This window comes from Canis lupus, chromosome 6, assembly GCF_011100685.1.
Source record: "Canis lupus familiaris isolate Mischka breed German Shepherd chromosome 6, alternate assembly UU_Cfam_GSD_1.0, whole genome shotgun sequence".
Lineage (NCBI taxonomy): Eukaryota > Metazoa > Chordata > Mammalia > Carnivora > Canidae > Canis > Canis lupus.
In genome coordinates, this window is record NC_049227.1 from 2,081,658 (window position 1) to 2,102,430 (window position 20,773).

At 44.6% G+C, this 20,773-nt stretch overlaps 1 protein-coding gene across 3 annotated transcripts in view; it reads right to left on the reverse strand.

Annotated features, from left to right (window-relative positions):
* The window catches only part of GALNT17 (polypeptide N-acetylgalactosaminyltransferase 17), a 436,312-nt gene that overhangs the window by 34,265 nt on the left and 381,274 nt on the right, over positions 1-20,773 (reverse strand). For all 3 annotated transcript variants that reach the window (XM_038539024.1, XM_038539025.1, XM_038539026.1), the window contains 2 exons: positions 6,408-6,593; positions 3,911-4,048 (listed from right to left, as the gene is read on the reverse strand). In XM_038539024.1, coding sequence (XP_038394952.1) covers positions 3,911-4,048; positions 6,408-6,593 — 324 coding nt within the window. The remainder of the gene's footprint in view (positions 1-3,910; positions 4,049-6,407; positions 6,594-20,773) is intronic.

Genomic DNA, 20,773 nt, shown 5'->3' on the forward strand with positions numbered 1-20,773 from the left:
TAGCAACATTATAAACAATATCATATCTGGGAATTGGTATCTGGAATAAGTTTTGTTTTACCTTTGTATTTTCTATAGAGTATATGCATTGAATTTATTACTTAAACGAAATAGAGAGATTTGCAAAAACAAAAGTCTCCCCTTCTCCAAAAATCAGACTGCAATCTCCATGTTGACTCCATGACCACACCACTGTTCAGCTCCAGAGACATTATTTACACTGTGCTTCATGTGAATGGCAGGCCCCAGAGCTGTGCAGTATACAGCCTGTGGAACTGTGCCCTTGTCATCTTCTGGAATTTCCCCATTTTTATTATTTGGTTGTTTTTTTGTTTGTTTTTAAAATATTTTATTTATTTATTCATGAGAGACACAGAGAGAGAGAGAGAGAGAGAGAGAGAGAGAAGCAGAGACACAGGCAGAGAGAGAGGCAGGCTCCATGCAGGGAGCCCGATGTGGGACTCAATCCCGGGACTCTAGGATCACGCCCTGGGTTGAAGGCAGGTGCTAAACCGCTGAGCCACCCAGGGATCCCCTACTCTTTGTTTTTTAATACTGTTTTTCTCCTAATCATAATATTATCACATAAACATCAGCAAAAAATGGGAAAACATGACAAAGTACCCCTACAAAGACTGCCTGTCTCACTATTTGGAGGTAACTACAGTCATCATCACCATTTCCCCATTGCTATTTTCCCACTTGAATTCAATCTAAAATAGCAGCCAACTCAATTTTATAATTCTGACTTTTTTTTTTAAGACAGGAGAGAGAGAGAGAGAGAGAGAGAGAGAGAGAGAGAGAGAGAGAATCCATGTGCTCAAGCAGGCAGGGAGGGGGCAGAGGGAGAGGGCGAGTGAGAATCTCAGGCAGATTCCATGCCTAGTGTGGAGCCCAAAGCAGGACTCGATCTCACAACCCTGAGATGACGACCTGAGTGGAAATCAAGAGTCAGACGCTCAACTGACTGAACGCCCCTGGTGTCCCCTTGACCCTTTCTTCTGAAGAATTATATCAACATTTTTTTCATGTCCTTAAATTTTTGTATACACCTTTTAAAATGGCTGCAAGATATTTCAAACCAGTAAAATGGTATATTTAACTAAACTTCAAATTAGATTCAACATTTTTGGTCCAAAAAAAAGTCACTGAGATGAATAATTACTCTCAAATCTTTGTCCTCATTTCAAATTATTTGCTTCGGATAAGAGTGGAGATGAAAGTGTGACTATCATTAAGCCTTTTAATACATGTGGTTCAAATTGCTTTTTACAAAGCTTGTTTCAATTTACACTCTCACCAGAGGATTTGCGGCTTTTCATATAACCAAGATCTTGCTGGCAGAGGTCCAAAATATGTTCCAAAAACGAATTTTTGTTTATTTGGTAGAAGCAAAGAAGCTACCTCAATGTATTTTAAAATGTATTTTAATTTCTTTGATGATGAAATCCATGAAAATTTTTCATGTGTTTTCCAATCATTTGTATTTTTCTCTTCTACTTGATTTTTCTTTGGGGATGTTTTATTTTCTTATTTAAATTAATTATTAAAATTTAAAACCATTCACAGAGCTCATTATATATTAATTATAGTATCCATTAATCTATACTATTTATGGTATATATACTTCTACTTTGGCATACTGTTTCTCTATTCAGTTGATATATAGGTTATTTTAATATTTATAAGCTCAGGTCCATTATCCATTTCCTTTGCATTTTCTTTCAGGGTTTTCATTCTTAGAAAGCTCTGGCCCTTTCAGAGATCAGATGCACATGCATTTCCGTATGGTTCTGTTACAGTTTCTTTTCTTGCATTTAACGCTATAGTTCATCCGAAATACACTTCAGGATATGTAAGAATCTAAACTGTTTTCTTTTCCAAAGAGCTAGGCAATTCACCCAATTGTCTTACGAATAATCCATTCACTGCTTGTTGTTTCTTGAGGACTCCTTTTGTTTGATCTTACTTTGATAATCAAAAAACCCCAAAACCATGCTTTTGTTTGGAAGAAGAAAAGATAAGGCAGTTTGGACCTGTTAGCAGTTACAGCCGGGTGCCAGCTACTGTCCTAAATCTTCCCTACAGCCCTGCGCCATGGATTCAGTCTTAATAGGCCCCTAATCGTTATATAGACTGCCCCCGCAAGACACATGCTTCCCATCCCAGATTCCAGCTCAGGATGGACACCTCACCCACACCCTGATGGTTTAACCTGGAGCTGATTTACTTCCTATAAAAGGCATCAGGCATAAAGTAGGAAAATATACATTTATAGAAAAAAGAAACACTCTAAGTCAAAGAGAGCCTTCTTAGCTTCCGGCTGGTTGTCACAGAGCAGCTGCAAACAGTCGGTGAAGTCCAAATGCTGGAACTAGTGGGGTATCTCCACTGGATCCGGCGCATCTGGCTGCCTGTGCCCTAACCTGACTCTGTGCCATAGATTCCTCGTCCAAACATACAACTCAAGGAAGCAACAAGGCTTATATACAAGCATGTTCTCAGCAGTGGTGCTTGCGATATTTTAAAAATGGAAACAGCATAAATGTCTATATTTTCAAGCAAAATACATCATACACAAAGGTATCGTAATAGTTATTATAATGCTGCGGAAACGACATCATATAGTTATTATTAATGCTGCAGAAATGACATAGGAAAATACTCTTCATATAACATTATTTCAAATTATTACACCTGTGGATACCATGGCTTTAGTAATACATAGATACAGAAGTGTTTATAAAAAGAACATATATGTGTGTATATTAAAATATATTTATTTATATTTGTATTATTTATAATACACCTACACAGAGAGTGAAGACCATATATCAAAATGTACGTATTATCTATGAAATTGGAATGCCTACATTCAAGGCTGGCTTCATAGCTTATAGGTTGAGACCTTAGGTAATTTATTTAATTCATCTAAGTTTTAACTTCTTTATCAACAAAATGGAAATAATACTTCTACCTCATAAAGAGAGAGTAGAATGATTTCATACATGGAAAGCACTTAGAATGGTGCCCGGCACATCCTAAGTATTGACTGCTATTATTATTACTTTCAAAATTTTCTAAAATGCATATTTATTTGTAATATGATATAATACAATAATATTTGCAATAAGAGAAAAGTTAATGTGTTCTAATGTTTAGAGAGGCAATGTGTCATCTCATCATAGACCATTTAAGAGCATCTCCCCTTTTGTTGGTGGCAAGTGGCTCTGGCCCCCAGCACTAAGTGATGGACAGCTCCAGTCATTGCCTGTCTTTCTAGCCAACTTCCTGTTCAAGGTCTCACTTACAGGTCCCAGGGACCTCAAAATCAAAATGTCCCAAACAGAACTGACCATGCACACCACATCCCTAGGAAAACAGGCCACCAGAGACTCTGGTCCACGCTTCCACTGTAACATTTATTACATTGCCCCCCACCAGTTGGTGACAGTCTTGCAGTCAGGTCCTATACCTCCAAAAACCACTCTTGAGAAGTAAGTCAGTCGGAGAAGGACAAACATTATATGTTCTCATTCATTTGGGGAATATAAATAATAGTGAAAGGGAAAATAAGGGAAGGGAGAAGAAATGTGTGGGAAATATCACAAAGGGAGACAGAACATAAAGACTGCTAACTCTGGGAAACGAACTAGGGGTGGTAGAAGGGGAGGAGGGCGGGGGGTGGGAGTGAATGGGTGACGGGCACTGGGTGTTATTCTGTATGTTAGTAAATTGAACACCAATAAAAAAAAAAAAAAAAAAAAAAAAAAAAAAACCACTCTTGAATGAATGAATGAATGAATGAGTGAGTGAATGAATGACTCTGTTCTCTATTTTTCCCCATCAAAGCAGTCGCCCGGCCTACTGTAAAGCTATCCAAGCTGAGAGCATGTATAGTCTTAATTACCTCCCCGTATGCAATGGTGTTATTGTATCTTCTCATTTCTGGGTAAACGTGGTCCAGGTACCACTGGAAATTCTTACACTTTAAACTTTTCCTTAAGGCTCTTCTTTCGGAGACATCACCTATGTCAATTCCTGGATTCTGAAAGAGGAGGGAAGCAAGGGGCATTAGTGACTGGGGAGCTCTGGCCAGAGGAGAGGACGAGCAGCCTTTGAAGAAACTATCAGAGAGAAACCCCAAGTCCTGCATGCTTGCCGGTTTATAGGGACTCACTTGATCAGAGCCCCAGCTAGACCACTATCCCCTCAGAGCAGATCACAGCCCCCAAAGTCAACCATCCTTAACACTGTGCGAAAGGGAGCCCGGGACATACTGATGTTGGCAACCTCTGTTCCCAGCTCTGTCTCTCCTGCATATCCTCAGCAACTCTCAGAGGCCAATTATTAGAGGAATTATTTGATTTAGACAAGGAAATAAATGCCTATAACCACCTCCTGTCTTTCTTCTCCATACATGTATGATTTCTCCCTTTGTTGGCGCTTTGTGGAGTTCATTATACACAGAAGTGAAAATAATTTTCCATCGCAAAGCTTGTAATGATGTTCTAATGAATAATTCACTCTGCTTTTACAGAAATGAACCTGTAATGGGCTGCTGTGTGCTAACAGGGGAAAATAAAGTAGCTGAAATATGACTCCACAGACTCCGCCACAAGATGGCCGCGGCTGGGAGGCCCCGGATGCTGTCTGTGCCATGGCGGGCAGCCAGGCAGAGTTCACGCTATTTCATCGAGATTTCTTCTTTCAACAGCCAAACGGTGATTTTAAAGGAAAATCTTCTTCAATGTAAGACTTTAAAATTCAATGGCAAAGCTGGACAGTGACATTTTAACTCCTGGTTCTAATGTGGTTGGCATAATGAAAGAGAACGGTCAATTTTCCAAAAGCACGGAGGGTACCACTGGCATTAGGGACGGGAGGTTGTGTGGACAAAGCGCGGGGACAGAGCCAGCAGCCTTGAACTCTTAGGAACGAGTAATACAGCCAGGAGGTCACAACTCCTCGCCCACGAGCAGGAATGAGTACCGATTGTGCTGACGTCCACAGAGCTGTGGGGCGAGTCGAATTCGGGTGTGAGTTCACATCCCTGCCCTGCCATGTGTTATGGGTAGGACCTTAACCTAGTCACGTTTAACCTCCCAGAGCTTCAGTTTGCCCATCTGTAAAATGGACATCAGAACAGGTCCATGTCAAGCTAGCATTTATTGATCTCTTAATAGTTGCTATGCTCTGTCCTCAGTGTTAACAATCCCAGTTTTACAGATGATGAAACTGAGGCTGAAATTTCCTATGTCATGAGGTTGTTATGGGGGCTAAATGAGATATTGCAAATAAGGAACTCACCAAGGGTCATGGACATAGTAAGTGTTCAGCAAGTGCTACTTATGTTTATATAAATAATCGTGTGTAAAATCACTTCTGGCTCAAGAGCTATAAAGTGCCATACAGCCATAAGGGCACTATCAATGCTTTAGAACATTATTTCAATAACAACATGATAAAAATTCATTTTTATCCTCTTTATCTATGATTCATGCACATATTCAACTGCATTTCTGCTGCTCTGAGCTCCAGCCTCTTGAAACATAGGGGCTGCCAATTCTCAGTGGGAACAACTCCAGGAGACTCTCTCAGGGCACGGCTGAGATACCTACAGGTACTCTGACTGAGGAAATAAACCCAACTATGGGTCAGGGTGTTGGTCACCCCACTGTGCTATGTACCTAAGTATATATAATGAGTATTTTAGCACTCAGGACTTAACCTGAGTATGCTAGTACTTAGATTCGGTATTTTAATACTTACTACTGATACAAGTACTTTGGATTTAATTCTCCTGATCATCCTAGGAAGGAGGACTTGATATTATTGCTATTTTTAGGTGAGGAACATAAGGGACAGAGGCAATAAATGGATTTGTTCAAGACTGCAGAACTAGTAAGTGGCAGAGCAGAGGGTCCAACCAAGCTAGCGCACAGCCACTATGTAATGCTTTTACGGGGCTTCAGTAATACAGGAGTTTTCTTAGGTTATACTCTGGACAGAGTATAAAGGAGATTTGAAGAGTCAGATAATAAACAGTAGGGGCATATGTCATGGGGCAGCTGGAGGTCCAAGGGAGGGTACACGGTCAGAGCAAATGACGGAGCTCGTACCAAAAACCTTGGTCGAGAGTCTCCTGGATACAAGGCTGGCCCAGCAGTAGGGCATCTGGATTATTGTAACATGACAAGATCCTTCTACTCTTTGTAAATGGATTTCAAGATTTCTATTGTACCAGTTCCCATGTGAAGGAGGGGTTATAGCACCTGGAGGTCTGTGAATCCCCCTCCAAATGCTCTTATAATTTTGCAGGTGTAAGTATCTGTCTGGGGAGCAACCATCAACTGATTAAAGGGACCAGTGGTCCAGGGGGACGGGGAAGGGCTGCTGTGCCCTACCTCCAGTGGCAGGTTCCACGCTATGTACACATGGGACTTGTAATCATCCATCCAGACCTCGGCAACCCGGAGAGCATTCCTCTTGGTATAGAAGCCAATGTTGCTGTTGTAGGGCTTCTTCTTCCGCTCGATGTGGGCCACTCGTGAGCAAGGCAGGACCTCCATGCTGCCCCCGCAGAGCCACACCTGAAGGCACAAGGACTGTATCAGACCAACAGAGAAACTCCTAGAGGCCAGTGTCCCTCCCCAAGGCCCAAAGGCAATATGGTCAGGAAACCTAGCATGAGCATGAATGAGAAATACATTTTACTGTATTTCAGGGTAGGTCTGTTACTGCACTGTAGACTAACCTAACCTAACCAAAATGTGTCAAAAAAAAAGGCTTGGGGGTGTTTTTAATAGATATAATAGTTTAGAATATTTTAATATCCTAAGTTTACTAGTTTACTAGAGCTGTGGGTAACAGAGGCCCCTAAACCTAAGATGCCCCCTGGTGATGCATGGGTTTTCTTAAGTTCTCAGTAGTGAACAATTGGCACCTGTGGAGGTTTTCTTTCCCACTTGGCTAAAGCTAAGCCTTGCAGCCCTAGATGGAAAATTCAAACTGGAAAACAAACCATCTTTATTCACATCAGCACAAAGTATACAAGGGTGTACTTATGCACTGTTAATATGTGCTATTTCAGAGTCCTAAGAGCACAGATGTCCAGCCTCCTGGAAGCATTTGCCCCAGTGTTATCATGTAAAGACATCACTTGTGATTGCTGGAATATTCAGGTGGAAGGCTACAATGGCAGTTGCCTTTGAGGGATGCAAAAGCCCAGGGAAGTGACACTTGCCATTCTCTGAATGGGCATGGCAGGCATCCAGGCTCAAAAGGCCCTGCTTGCAGTGGGGGAAAGCTGAACTAACCAACTTCCCTCAGTCCCAGGCAGGAGAAACAAAGCATTTCTGACTGTCAGGAAGGACTCATTTGTGGAAATAAACTTGCTGGTCCTGGTGGGGAGAGAAGACACAAAGAGGTTTCAGGGACCTGTGTTGCTGTCCTGCCACAAGGATCCTGTCCATAATGAGAGTGCACTGGTGAGCTGACCCAGTCAGCACAGACAATGCTGCATGTTCCACCCTGGAATACTTCAAGCCACTCTACCTTTAGTCTCCCAGACCACCCCCAACCCCAGGATGCTGGGACCCTCTTGCAAGTTTGCATACCACCACTGGGTCTTTACTGATTGAATTTGGTGGCAAAATCCAGAAGTGTGTTATCTTCTGTTTCTATTTCTACACCATAGGGGGGAATGATACAGAAGGAAATTTCTCCCCATAGCCATGCATCCTCACTTTCAAGGAAGAGACTGTGAGCTAAGAGACTGGTAGACAATGGGAGGTCCAGAGTAGTTTGATTTGGGACTTATTAGGTACCACCATGGGTTGGCATGGCCACTGCTGACAGTGGAAGGAAGCCAAGTCAGGGAGGCATATATGGCTAAAGGCCTATGCGGAATAGAGGTAAAGGATCTTGCAGGGCAAAACACAGTGGCTGAATTTCCAAGGGTGGGCAATATTCAAAGATATAGAGTTGCACAGGTATGAGCATTGGATAGTTTCAAGATTCAGGGAATGAATGGAAAGACAGTTCATGGATTCAAGGACCTAATATTGTTAAGATGGCAATATTTCCCAAATTGATTTAAAGATTCAACACAATCCCCATCAGAACCCCAGATGGCGTCTTTGCAGAAATTAACAATCTGATTCTAAAATTCATGTGGAAATATAAAAGACTAAAACAAAAACAAAAACAAAAACAAAAACCCACAAACCTTGAAAAGAACAAAGCTGGAGGACTTCCACTTCTGACTTCAAAATGTACCACAAAGCCAATATAATCAAGACAGTGTGATGCAGGTATAAGGACAGACAACAGGCTAGAGTTGAGGGTCTAGAACTCACACATTAAACTCTCACATTTATAACTGACTGACTTTCAACAAGGGTACCAAGACAACTCAATGGGGGGAAATAGTCTTTTCAACAAATTGTGCCAGACAACATGCCAGTGAATGAATTCGGATTATCACCTCACAACATGTACAAAAGTTACATGGTTGCCTAGGGCGGGGGGCGAGGCGGTGTTGAGGTGCTGCCAGTGGGCATGGGGTTTCCTTTTAGAGTGATAATAATGTTCTAACACTGATTGAAGTGATTGCTGAATGATTCTTTGAATATACTAAAAACCTTTGGGCTGTACACTTTTTAAAAAAATTTTTATTTATTTATGATAGTCACAGAGAGAGAGAGAAAGAGGCAGAGACACAGGCAGAGGGAAAAGCAGGCTCCGTGCACCAGGAGCCGGATGTGGGACTCGATCCCGGGTCTCCAGGATCGTGCCCTGGGCCAAAGGCAGGCGCCAAACCGCTGCGCCACCCAGGGATCCCCTGAGCTGTACACTTTAAATGAGTGAGTCATGATATGTGGTTATCTCAACAAACTGTGATAAAAATAAATGGGTAGATAAATAAATAATTCAACAGAGAGATGGGGAGGGATACATTCCAGTTTGAAGAGCTAAGGAGAGTGATGCAAGCCACAGCAGAATTCTATGAAGACCAGTTCCTGAGCAGGGATCACAAGTGCAATGCAGGTGTATGAAGGGCCTCAGCAGAAAACAGAAACCCAGTTACAAGAATGGAAATGCCAGGTGGGAAGGGAACCCACAGGCACGCTGACTTGCTGCCAGTCTTCTGTAAGCTGTCCAGATCAAGGTCTGGATAGACCACGGTCAGGATTGTCCAAATTGTCCCAGATTGCCCCTGGGGGTGCGATGAGGCTCACAAGGGATGTCAAATGCCCTTCCTTGCTGTGAGTGGGCTGAGAAAATTGAGGGGCCAGGTCAGATCTCAAGCCTCTTAAACAAGAGTAGGAGATGGTGTGCCAGGCTGGGAGGCAAGGACAGCATGTCTGCCCTGTGTGGCAGGGTCACTGGCTTCCTGCCCTGGGCTCTGCTATGTGGATACCAGTTGGCACACTCAGTGGGCACTAACTCAGAGCCACTTAACCTTTCCTGTATGGTCAGGGGAGAGGCAAGGAGCTCTCAGGCTATTTAGTGTCTTGATGGTACAGCCCTCTGCTGGACCCAGCAAACTTAGAGTGAATCACCAGGTTTGGGCACTGGTCTGGATACCTGTAGCATCATCACAGACCCCTTCTGCTTGGAACACACTCCTGTTATCATCCTGTGCCTGTGTGGCCTTGGTTGACACCTCAGCCTGTCATCTCCAGTGACTCAGGCTGGATTCAGGGTCATAATCATGAGCAACCAGCAGCATCACATCTTGAATGACACAGAAAATGATGTCACTGAAACACTCAAGCTGCAAACTAGTCTGGAAGAGGTGATTCAAAGTGAAAGAAAGAGAGAGAGAGAGAGAAGGAAGGAAGGAGGGAAGGAGGAAAGGAAGGAAGGAAGGAAGGAAGGAAGGAAGGAAGGAAGGAAGGAAGGAAGGAAGGAAGAGGAGGACATGTAAATACTCAGTGAGTGTGGGAGGCAAACTGAGCCCAATCCCTTGGGCCCTGAGGGAGAGCCCCAGTCCTGGAGCAGGTCCTGGGAGCTCCCCTCTGCTCTATCCTTCCCCCATCTTCTACTTCTGCTGACACCTCCCCCCCACCCCCACACACAGAGGTGAGTGTCTTCACTCGGCCTGCTCCAGAACCTAGAACCAACCAAATCCTTACTACCAAGCACCAAACACAAAGTTCCTCATGAAATCCTCACAGATGAGGAAAACTGAGAACTCAAGAGGTTGATTAAGTTGTTTACAATCCACAGTCAGTAAGTGGGTGAGCCAGAACCACAACCTAAGCACATGCCACACAAGGCCGGCCCTTAGTTGGTAAGCACTGGAGCTCTGACCCCCCCCAAGCAGGGAGCTCCAGTGGTCACGGGTCCTCCAGAATTTCCTCAGCCATAGCTTGTGCCTCTGACTTGCACCGTAGCCAGGGTGAGTGGGGTGGACATGGTGTATATACAAGGCCCGGGGAGCTCAGTGGATCCCAAGTGGTACCAATGATACCCTCAAGGTTAGGGGTGTCATTGTTAAGGGAGTCAAGGTTAGCCTCCTGCCACACAAAGCCATCTGATGGTGTGGCACTGCAAGGGGAACTGGAAGGAGCCAGTGAGTTGAGTTTCTCAAGTCTCAGGAGGCTCTGCTCCAGGTTGGCAGGAGTGGTCACAGCAGAGCTTGTGGGCTGGCCCTAAGTATTGGTAAGTCAGTGTGGAGTCTGTCCATGGCCACTGAGTGTAGATGGTAGAAGCGAAGCCATATAAGAGAGTAAACCGAATACCTTAGGAAAAAACCAACCACAGGTGAACTAAGGCAGCTGCCGAGGGCTATTCCAGAAGACTGGTATTCACCTCGCCTCCTAGTCTACCTGAGAGGTATGGAAGCAAAAGGGCAGCTCCTTAAACAGGGAGTGATCTAGTTTATCCTGCCAGACATAAGCAAGAGCTGCATGTGTCCCACGTACAGCTGATTCCAGGGAGAACTACTACTACTGTTTATCAGCCTAAATGGCAAGGCCCTACAGAGACTGGAAGGAAATGATACCAAAGGGAAATGAACAAGAAGGTGGGGATGAAAGACTACTTCGTACATCTCTGATGCCAAGAAAGAAAAAGAGAGGGAACTGTCACCCTGGAACAGTGCTCCAGGCCTGGAGCTCCTCCCTGGCGGGGGGCGGGGGGGGGGGGGCAGTAGGCCTTCCTGATGGGCTGAAATGGGCCAGGAAAACAGCACATTCCAAGCTATGGGAGCAGTCCCAGGGGTTGCAGAGAAGCCATGGCACAGCTCTTGGTGACTGTCGGGAAGTGGGGAGGCAGCCACCAGAAGGTGTGGTGACTCCAGGAACGGTATTAATTCATTGATTCATCCAGGAAATTCCACACAGAGCCTACTTTCTAGCATGAGAATGAATGACATGGGAAGCGTCAACAGGCAAGTCACTCGTTCTCACGAAGCTGATGATCTTACAAGGGAAACACATTAAATACTCACAGGTAGATGCACGCATGCTCAGAAATGGAGCTAATTCCTATGAAGGAAAGCAACACAGTGCTGGAAAAACTAGCGTTCAAGCAAGGGATGTGGACCGTAGGCTCAGAGAAAGTATTTCTGATGTGGGGCAGGTACGGTGAGAGTGGACGAGAGCCTAAGTGCAGGGGCAGCCAGCACAGATGCAGTGGCCTTGCGTACAGGGAGCCTGGGGGGTGAGCTGTGTTCAAGGTGGCTGCAACGATCCCCCCTCCACACTCCTTTCTAATGTGGCTTTTTTTGCTCCTCCCACCAAAGGATGGGATCTATCCTCTTGGATCTGGGCTAGGGTTGGACTTGCACTGATGAGTAGAATGCACTAGAAGCGATGTTTTGCCAGGCCTTAGGAGAGTTTCCAGTTTTCACTTTCTCCCTACTGGGATCCTGAGTCTGCCACCGTGAAGAAGCTGTGGACGAAGGGCCATGGGGTGAAGGGGGGTTGACGCCTTGGGCCTCAACTGGATTGGATACCTCCAGCCAAGCCACTGACAAGCCACCTCTGTGTGAAGGAGCCCACTAGTGCGGTGAAGAGCAGAAGAACCACCTAGCTGACCCCAGCCCAAACTGCCAGACTCCAGAATCGTGAGCGGAGTCATTTTTCTTACGAGCCGCCGAATGGGAGCACACACAAACAACTGACGTAAGTGGAATATTCAGGGAACTGAAGGAACAGCCATGTGGCTGTCTCTCAGAGCAGGAGTGGAAGGGAGGAGGAGAGCCTGAAATGAAGCTGGGTGGGCAGGCAGGACTCACACCAGCAGGCCCTGCAGACCACATCGAGGAAACTGATCTTCATTCCCAATGAGAAGCCACTGAAAACGAATTTGAAAAAGTCACTCTTTAAGCAGCAAGGAGAGGGGAAACAGGAAGCAGGAGGGTCTAATGGTCATCCCAGGGAGAAATGCTGGTGGCTTTGGCTAGGGCACTGGAGTAGAAAAACAGAGGTTGACAGATTAGAGCTTTTTAAGGGCAAAATCCTGAACAATGGATTGGATGTGGCAAAGACAGAAGGACTAAGAATGACTCCTAGGTTTTCCTGCTTGTGCAGCTGGACATAGAGTGGTAGCATCACACCCTGGGCCGCAAAGCCTGCCCACGGCTTCCCGGGCCTCCGGAGGCCAAAGAGCATCACAAGACACATCCTTTCTGCTTTGGACAGTGATGCCCTAGAAGAAGAGGGACATGATGTGATGTCAGTGGGTACGAATGATTTCTGATTTCTCCACCATTGTTCCAGTGTGAGAGAGTCTTCAAGGGCACGCTGGCTTAATTCCATCTTTTGATGTACTTCATTCATTCAACTCATGATGTTTCATAAATATTCCAATATCTCATTAGAGTCTTAAAGACCATAGAAAGTATGTCATCAGGCTAGGCAAAAAGTTGGTATTTTCCAGAATTTCGGCTGGATCTCAGCCTGTCTCCTGGTCGCCCTGAATGTCCTCTGTACTTTCCAGAGCCTCAAGTCTTCCCTTCAAGGGCAAGATGAGAAACTGACCCACATCGCTGGTTCCCAAACCTGGCTATGCCTCCAAATCGCCAATGGGGTACTTTAAAATTACAAATGCCTGGACCCCACCCCAGACCTATGAGTCACATTCTCCATCCAGTTACCACTGAGTGTTTAAAAACATGGGTAGCCAGGTTTGGGAACTATAGGCTTAAAGTCATTTAATATCTATTCTGAGTCTATGGTTTTATGACTGAGGCCAGGAGAAGTTAGGATGTGCCTGGCCAAAGCTCAGACCACCGAGTAGTGGTTCCAGGGATGTTCGGAAGAGGTGAGGGAATCTAATGTTCCAGATACTGCCTGGACCATGCTCTCCCCAGTGCTTCATCACCAAGGAGCTGGTCGGTAAGGGGGAAAGCAAGAGAGCCAGAAGTCACCATCTTGGTGGAGGTGGGGAGCTGTGGAGGAGGCCAGGAGTTAAAGCCAACATGGTTGGTTCCTTTATATCATCTCTTGCAGGCAGAGGCCTCTAAACAGTTTTGATATACATTCTCATCTGGAAAAAAAAACAGTTGAAGCCCATCTTCTAATAGGTTTATTTTACCCATTTTAAATTATATGTATGTGTTCTTGTACGAATAAATTTTTACAGATGATAAGTGTATAGAGAGAGACATTTGAAATTCTAGAGAAATGGAAGTGCTAATATATTCCTCTTGGACCCAGGTGGCTTAACTTGTAGGTCTGGCTTTGGAAACCATTACAAGAATTCAAATATTCAAGGTCTAGCCTTATTCTGCCATTTTTAAAGGCCAGCTATTGCTCAAAAGCAGCAGAAAGTTTTGTTCAGGAATAAGTAGGTCTGTAGCCAAAGTAATCTAGTGACAGTTTTCAGCTGTGTCACTAGAGTGTGAACAGTGAGTGCCATGATAACATGAAAGCCACTTTTCCCGAGATGCTCCAGGCACCATCTGCGGTCAGCTGTCTCTGAAAAATGCCTTAGATGCCCACAGCTTCTGTACCTCCCTCTACCCTCACACCTCAGTCATTCAGAGTGAACAAGAAGCTGCAGGATCCTGGAAGGAAATCCAGGTGCCATCCTCAGCACTCTGCTCCCTAGGCACTAGTCAATCCATCACCAAGTCCCGCAGATGATGTCTTTTTTAAAATTTAAAATCAATTTAACTAACATGTAGTGTATTATTATTTTCAGAGGTAGAATTTAGTGATTCATCAGTTGCATCTAACATCCAGTGCTCATTACATCACATACCCTCCTTAATGCCCATCACCCAGTGACCCCATCCCCTCTTCCCCTCCCCTCCCTTCCCGTAATCCTCAGTTTGTTTCCTAGAGTAAGAGTCTCTTATGGTTTCAAATGATGCCTCTTAACTATGGCTCAATTGCAGTCATTTCTCTGCATACCCATCATGACCACCAGGCTACCACCTCCTCCACCATTACTCCAAGCTCCTACCACCTGGACCACAGCACCCACCTCCCCATGGCTCCATCCATGTGGCCTCCACTTAGAAGCCAGAGTGCCGAGATCCGAGCATGTCATTCCCCTGAACACTGTGTGGGCTCCCACTGGGTCTCAGAATAAGATCCAGGATCTTAAAATGGCTTCTGAGGCCTTGTAGGCCACCATCATCTCTGCAGCTCCTCCTGGTGACCCCTCTCTCTCTTCTCCCAGCTTTGGAGTCTTTGCTATGTCCCTGCCTGGGACACTGCTTCCTCCTCTGTCTAGTTACCTCCTTCTGCAACTTCAGCTTACCTCAACCAATGCCTCCTGAAGGAAGTCCCCATCAAGTCAGGGCCAACCTGTTGTATGCTTTTGTAGCACTTGGACACCCTTGTGTAAGCACAACTTACTGCAGTTGTGATTTTGTGAGCGTGCCCCTAAGCACGGTGTGTATGAGTATTACTTGTTCTTTTCTTTATTGGGCTATTAGCTCGATGGGGACAAGACCCAAGTCATCCTGTGTCCCCACTGCCCAGCACTGGGTCTAGCACATCAGTAAGCATTTGACAAATTCCTGTTTGATGGCTGAATGAACATGTGAATGCATTAATGAGTGCCATGGGGACGAGGGCGCATGTGTGGAACAAGACTGGAGAGAGGACAAGAGGGATGGAGGTAGGAACGAAATGAAGAAAAAAATGGAAATAGTCTAGAGATATGACATGATAGGCACAGAAAGGAAAATCAGATAGGACTTGACACCAGGAAGCTCTGAGTCTCCCCAAGTTCTCTGCCCACAAACCCAAAACCACCCTTGTGCTTCTGGGACTGCTGTTCCTTGGCACCCTGGCTCATTATGCAAATCTACCCTACAGTGGTCATGACCAGTCCAGCTGGGACCCAGCTAGGAGGCATCCTCTAGCACAAGCTGACAGATACCAAGGAGGAATCAACCATTTTATTCTCTAGTAAGGAAAGGCCACAGGCTACATTTCTCCCACACTTTGGGCACACTCACTCTACTCCCCCAAACCTTCAGTTTTCTCATCTATAAATGAGGGGAAGGCTATCTCTAAGGCTCCTTTCAGCTCTGGTGTTCAGAGTCTATGATTCCCTACAGCACAGACCACAGTCCCAGGCTGCAGGGCCAGGGACATGACCAGTGGAGGATCCATGCTTCCTTAGGCTACCCACCCCAGGTCTCATTTTTTTGAGGAATAATTTTGAGTCCCCCAACTAATGAATTCAGGCATGTTATCTAGACTACTGGTTTATCTCTGAATTAAATCTATAGGGTGCCTTGGGGTTCCCATGTGCACCTTCTATCACAGGCAGCCTCCAGGTATGCACCAAAACTGTTTTCTCCTTATGAACCAATCACCACCCCCTGTGCCACTTACTGAACAAATTTCTTGAATGGCATTTTCTTGTCTTGGCATAGAGTGTAAAATCGACATCACCAGGTCTCAAATCTAAACTAAGGCTAAGGGATCCTTGGGTGGCGCCGCGGTTTAGCACCTGCCTTTGGCCCGGGGCGTGATCCTGGAGACCCGGGATCGAATCCCACGTCGCGCTCCCCCCGGTGCATGGAGCCTGCTTCTCCCTCTGTCTATGTCTCTGCCTCTCTCTCTCTCTCTCTCTCTGTGACTATCATAAATAAATAAAAATTAAAAAAAATTAAAAACTAAGGCTAAGTGTGTCAATCCTTCTAATTTGTCTCAAACTTATTTCTGGTGAGCAACCATCACCATCTTTTATTCTCTTATCAGTTGTATAGTTGACTTTCACTTGAAGGCCATTTTTTTATACTTCACAAAACAAGTACTATCACTTCCTAAGATGTTAAGATGAGTAGAAAGTAAGATGGCTGCTGGTCTTCCTCACTCACTGTGGGGCAGCTCAACACCCTAGTCTTTTCTCCTGTGAGGACACACAGGCCAAGAGGACCCATGGTGATGTGTGAGTGAGTCTTTGATGTCGCTCACATAGTCAAAACTGAGCATGTTGTACCATCAAATATCAGTTTCTTGTGTTTGGGGGACTATTCCTGATCAATAAAAGTTAATTAATTAAGAAAGAAATTAAGAGAAATTAATTAATTTTGTCCTGAATCCTCACCCAGCCCAGACCAAGGCCAGTGTCCTGTCCAGGTCCTGACCATGTGACCCAGTGGGCCTGCCTAGTATCCTTGGGGTGGGAAATGAGTAGGAGTGTTGAGGGCAAAGGCAAGCTGTCAGGGGGCATCCATGGGCTTCTTTGAGGATGAACTACAGAGAGCAGAAGGGGGTCAAAGTCACTACTAGATGATTATCAGCAAGATCCAAGTCTGAAAGAGACTAGGAGATGCTGTAGAATGCCCAGCAAACAGTCCAGCAGAACATGGAAGGGGTGCAAAACAGGGAATGAGTTAACTCACAGGACACAGGCCAGGGCATCACATCAGATCTTGGTGAAGAGGGAATCTTAGTAGGCCGAGGTTTTTGTTTTTTGCTTTTTTGTTTTCCTTAATATATAGTAGTTCTATTGAGATACAACCCACATACTATATAATTCACCTGTTTAAAGTGTAAAAATTCATTGGTTTTAGTATGTTCAGAGTTACGCAACCATCATCGCAATCAATTTTAGGACATTTTCACCACCCAACTAGAAATCCCATACTCATGACCAGTCAGCCCCCTCATCACTACAATCACTAATCTACTTTCTGTCAAATAGGATTTGCCTATTCTGGATATATCATATAAGCAGAATTACACAATATATGGCCCATTGTGCTTGACGTCTTTCACTTAGCATAACATCTTCAAGGTTTATCCACATTGAAACATGCATTTGTACACCATTGCTTTTTATACCTGGACACTGATCTACATTTTTTTTATACATTCATTCATTGATGGACATTTGGGCTGTGTCCATTTTGGCTGTTATGAATAATGTTGCTATGAACCTCCATGTACAGGTGTTTATATGAACATGGATATATTTTCATTTCTCTTGGGTATGTATCTGGGAGCGAAACCACTGAGTCATATGGTCACTCAATGTTTAGTCTCTCAAGGTCCTGCTAAATCTTTTCCAAAGTGGCTGTGTCATTTTATATTCCCACCAGCAATGTAATGAGGGTCCTAATTTCTCCACATTCTCACTAACCCTTGTTAATGTCCATCTTTTTGATTACAGCCATTCTAGTGGGTGTGTAGTAGCATCTTGTTTTGGTTGTGATTTGCATTTCTCTGATGGCTAATGATGTTGAGCATCTTTTCATGGGCTTATTGGCCATTTGTATTATCTTCTTTGGAGAAATGTCTATTCAGATCCTTTGCTCAGTTTTTAATTGGGTTGTTTGTCTTTTCATTATTAGCAGGGGTTGTATGAAGAAAATGAAGTTGGCTTCCAGTATCATTTCTCTCCCTCTCCTCACTCTTCATCATCCAAAGGCTCCAGTGTTCAGGGCCTTTTAAATCATTCCTTCCCTGGGCTGTGTGTAGAGCTGGCATGGAGATGGCCACAAACTACAGAAAAATGAACTGTGCAGCAGAGGCCAATATTCTTGTTCTACCTCCTCCAAAGTCCAGCTGAATGGTGTTAATCAAGTCACTTTCCTCCTTCCTCCCAGGCTAAAGCTTCCTCACCTATAAGATGGAGTCCTACTACCAACATGCCTACATCATAGACCTGTTATGGGGGCCACTTGAGGTTGTAGGTGTAAAAATGTAGGGACACCACAGAGGCTTCCAGCCTTTCAATGGGACACCAGTGATGTGGTTCCTGGGCTTGGACTCAGGTTTCAGACTGCATGCTTCCAGCCCTGGTTCCACTGCTTGTTAGTTGACCTTAGGCAACTTAGCCCTTCTGTGTCCCAATGCTCCCTCCACCAAGTGATGGATAATATCTCCAAGTTGTCATGATGTTTAAATGAGATGGGCTATATATCAAGTGCTTAGAGCAGTGGTGGCCCCAAGTTCTCAATACATGTTTTTTTGGGCCATCACAGTTATCATTACTCCAATGATAATGATAACATTACTCACCACCTGAGAAGAGGATGGGATGGATTGAGTTTCCAGAAGGTTTTTCTGATTGGGCACTGAATATATTGACAGGATTGGCATGCTGATGAGCTGTGCTGGCTTGTCCACCCTAACAGTCTCTCCAAAATGTCCAGGCCTGTGTCCCAAGTGTGTGTGGGGATTGTGCCCTTCATTGTTCTTGCCAACACTCTCCCTCAAATACATGTCTTTTGGTATCCCTATCCTCCCCTTCTTGCTCAAGCCCCAGGAATGGCACTGTAGGAGACCAGAATATGTTACCCTGAAATATGCCTCTTGGCCATAAAGATTATTTTGAGCTGATTATCTTGAGAAACAGCAGACACAGAAGCTCTGAAAACAGAGCAGAAGTTCCCCTTTTGTAAGGGAAAATTATGCTTATAAAAAAAAAATCTCTATTTGCAAGGGTGCCTTCCTCCCCCTGCTCTGTACCAGGAAGAGAAGGGTGACTCCAAACCAAAAGACACTCATCCATGGAGACAGCACTGACTTAAATCTGAACAACAAACCTCACGCTTGCTTATAGTACTTTTACTGGTCCCCTTCCAACAACTGGTCTCCTCCACATCAGTCTTCCTTTGTTTTAGCAGAAGATGGTATTCAAGCTCAAGTTCTAAGCCACCTCTTGGAGTTTACCCATCCCTGAGTTTCTCCCAGGTATACATGAGATGTTAATAGATGTCTGTTTGTTTTTGTCCTGCTAATCTGTCTTTTCATACAGGGCCCTAGTTAAGAACCTAGAAGAGTTGAAGGGAAGATTTTTTTTTTTCTCCTCTACACCAACCTTATCCACAGGATCTGTGTCTGCTCCAAAGGTGACCAACCATTGGCCACCTCTCTAGCCTGGTCTGTCCATCCTGGTCTGTCAGCCAAAGAGGCAAGCCAACCAAGGTAGCTCTGCAGCTCCCAGACCACCCAGGAGCCATGCAATATCCTTCTCTGATACCCTACAGGATGCTGCTGTTCACAAGTTACATTTGGCTTTTCTCTAAAGTTTTTTTTTTTTTTTAAGATTTTATTTATTTATTTGACAGAGACAGTGAGCAAGAGAGAGAGAGAGGGAGGGGGAAAAGCACACTCCTCACTGATCATGGAGCCCAACTTGGGGCTCAATCCTGAGACTCCGGGATCATGGCCTGTTCGAAAGCCAGATGCTCAATCAATAAGCCACCCAGGGACCCCGCATTTGGCTTTTCCCTAGATGAGAATGACAAATATAAGAATTCTAATGGGAGAATTTTAAGGGAGTTGATGGTCCAGGAAGGGGTATGGGAAATAAAACTCCACTCTGATCTATCTTCGGTAAAATTTCTCCCCAACTCAGAGGCACATACACATGAAGTTAACAGGAGATTTCACTGACATCTCTTAGGAGGGAAGAAAACATAATTTTGTCTCTATTCTGTCATGTAAACTTGGAATATAAGAGGAAAAAAAAAACTTACCCTTTAAAAAAAAGGTGGCATGAGAGGAGTCAAAGAGCCTAGAATTCTATAGACACTCTGATGTGTTCCTGTGGTTTGTGACCAGCACCTTGAGATTCTGGATTATAAAGTATTCTGGGCCCACACAAGCTCTTGCAGTCCCTACGGCCATCTCCCAAGGAGAAGTGGACTTAACGGACCTTTAGCTTCAGGGCCTTCATTAGCATGGGCTCCTCTCATGGCCTGACCTATGTATTTGACCCCACAGAGCCTGGAGGTCGTGTACTGGGGACCTCTTCCACCTCTCCCTTAGGAACTGAAGCCCTAGCACTTTGGAGCTAGTCTTTCAGAGGGCTCCTTCCCATGGACACAAATTCTTCCTTGTATCAGCCTGAAGTCACTTTGCAAGCCATTAAGCCCATTTACATTGTTAAAATCTATGCTTGAGGAATGTTCAACACAAATTATGTAAATAACTTCATTTGGTAATCCAAGTGCAGGCAAGTTTTAGCCTTTTGTCTGCTGGTAAAATCTGTTCAAAACAACACAGGTTTCTAACTAAGAAATTTCTTACTCCCATCCTACCAGTGTTTTCTGGGGTCTACCTGGTAACCCATTTCCCAAAGCACAGGCTCATCGTCTTGAGAATTAGGACTCCCAGAGGTGCCCCTGCTCCTCCATGTTCCCCTCTGCCATCCTGGAGACAGTGAGCTGGCTTTTCATGGCTGAAATGTCTGTTCTATCCTCCTAAGTTGAACAGACATGTAATGGCTTTCCTCCTAAAGTCCTTTAACAAAAATTCAATTTCAATCTTCTGCTTTATTTATTACCATTTCTCAGAAATAGGATTTACAAATATGGACCTCAAGACATATCTCAATT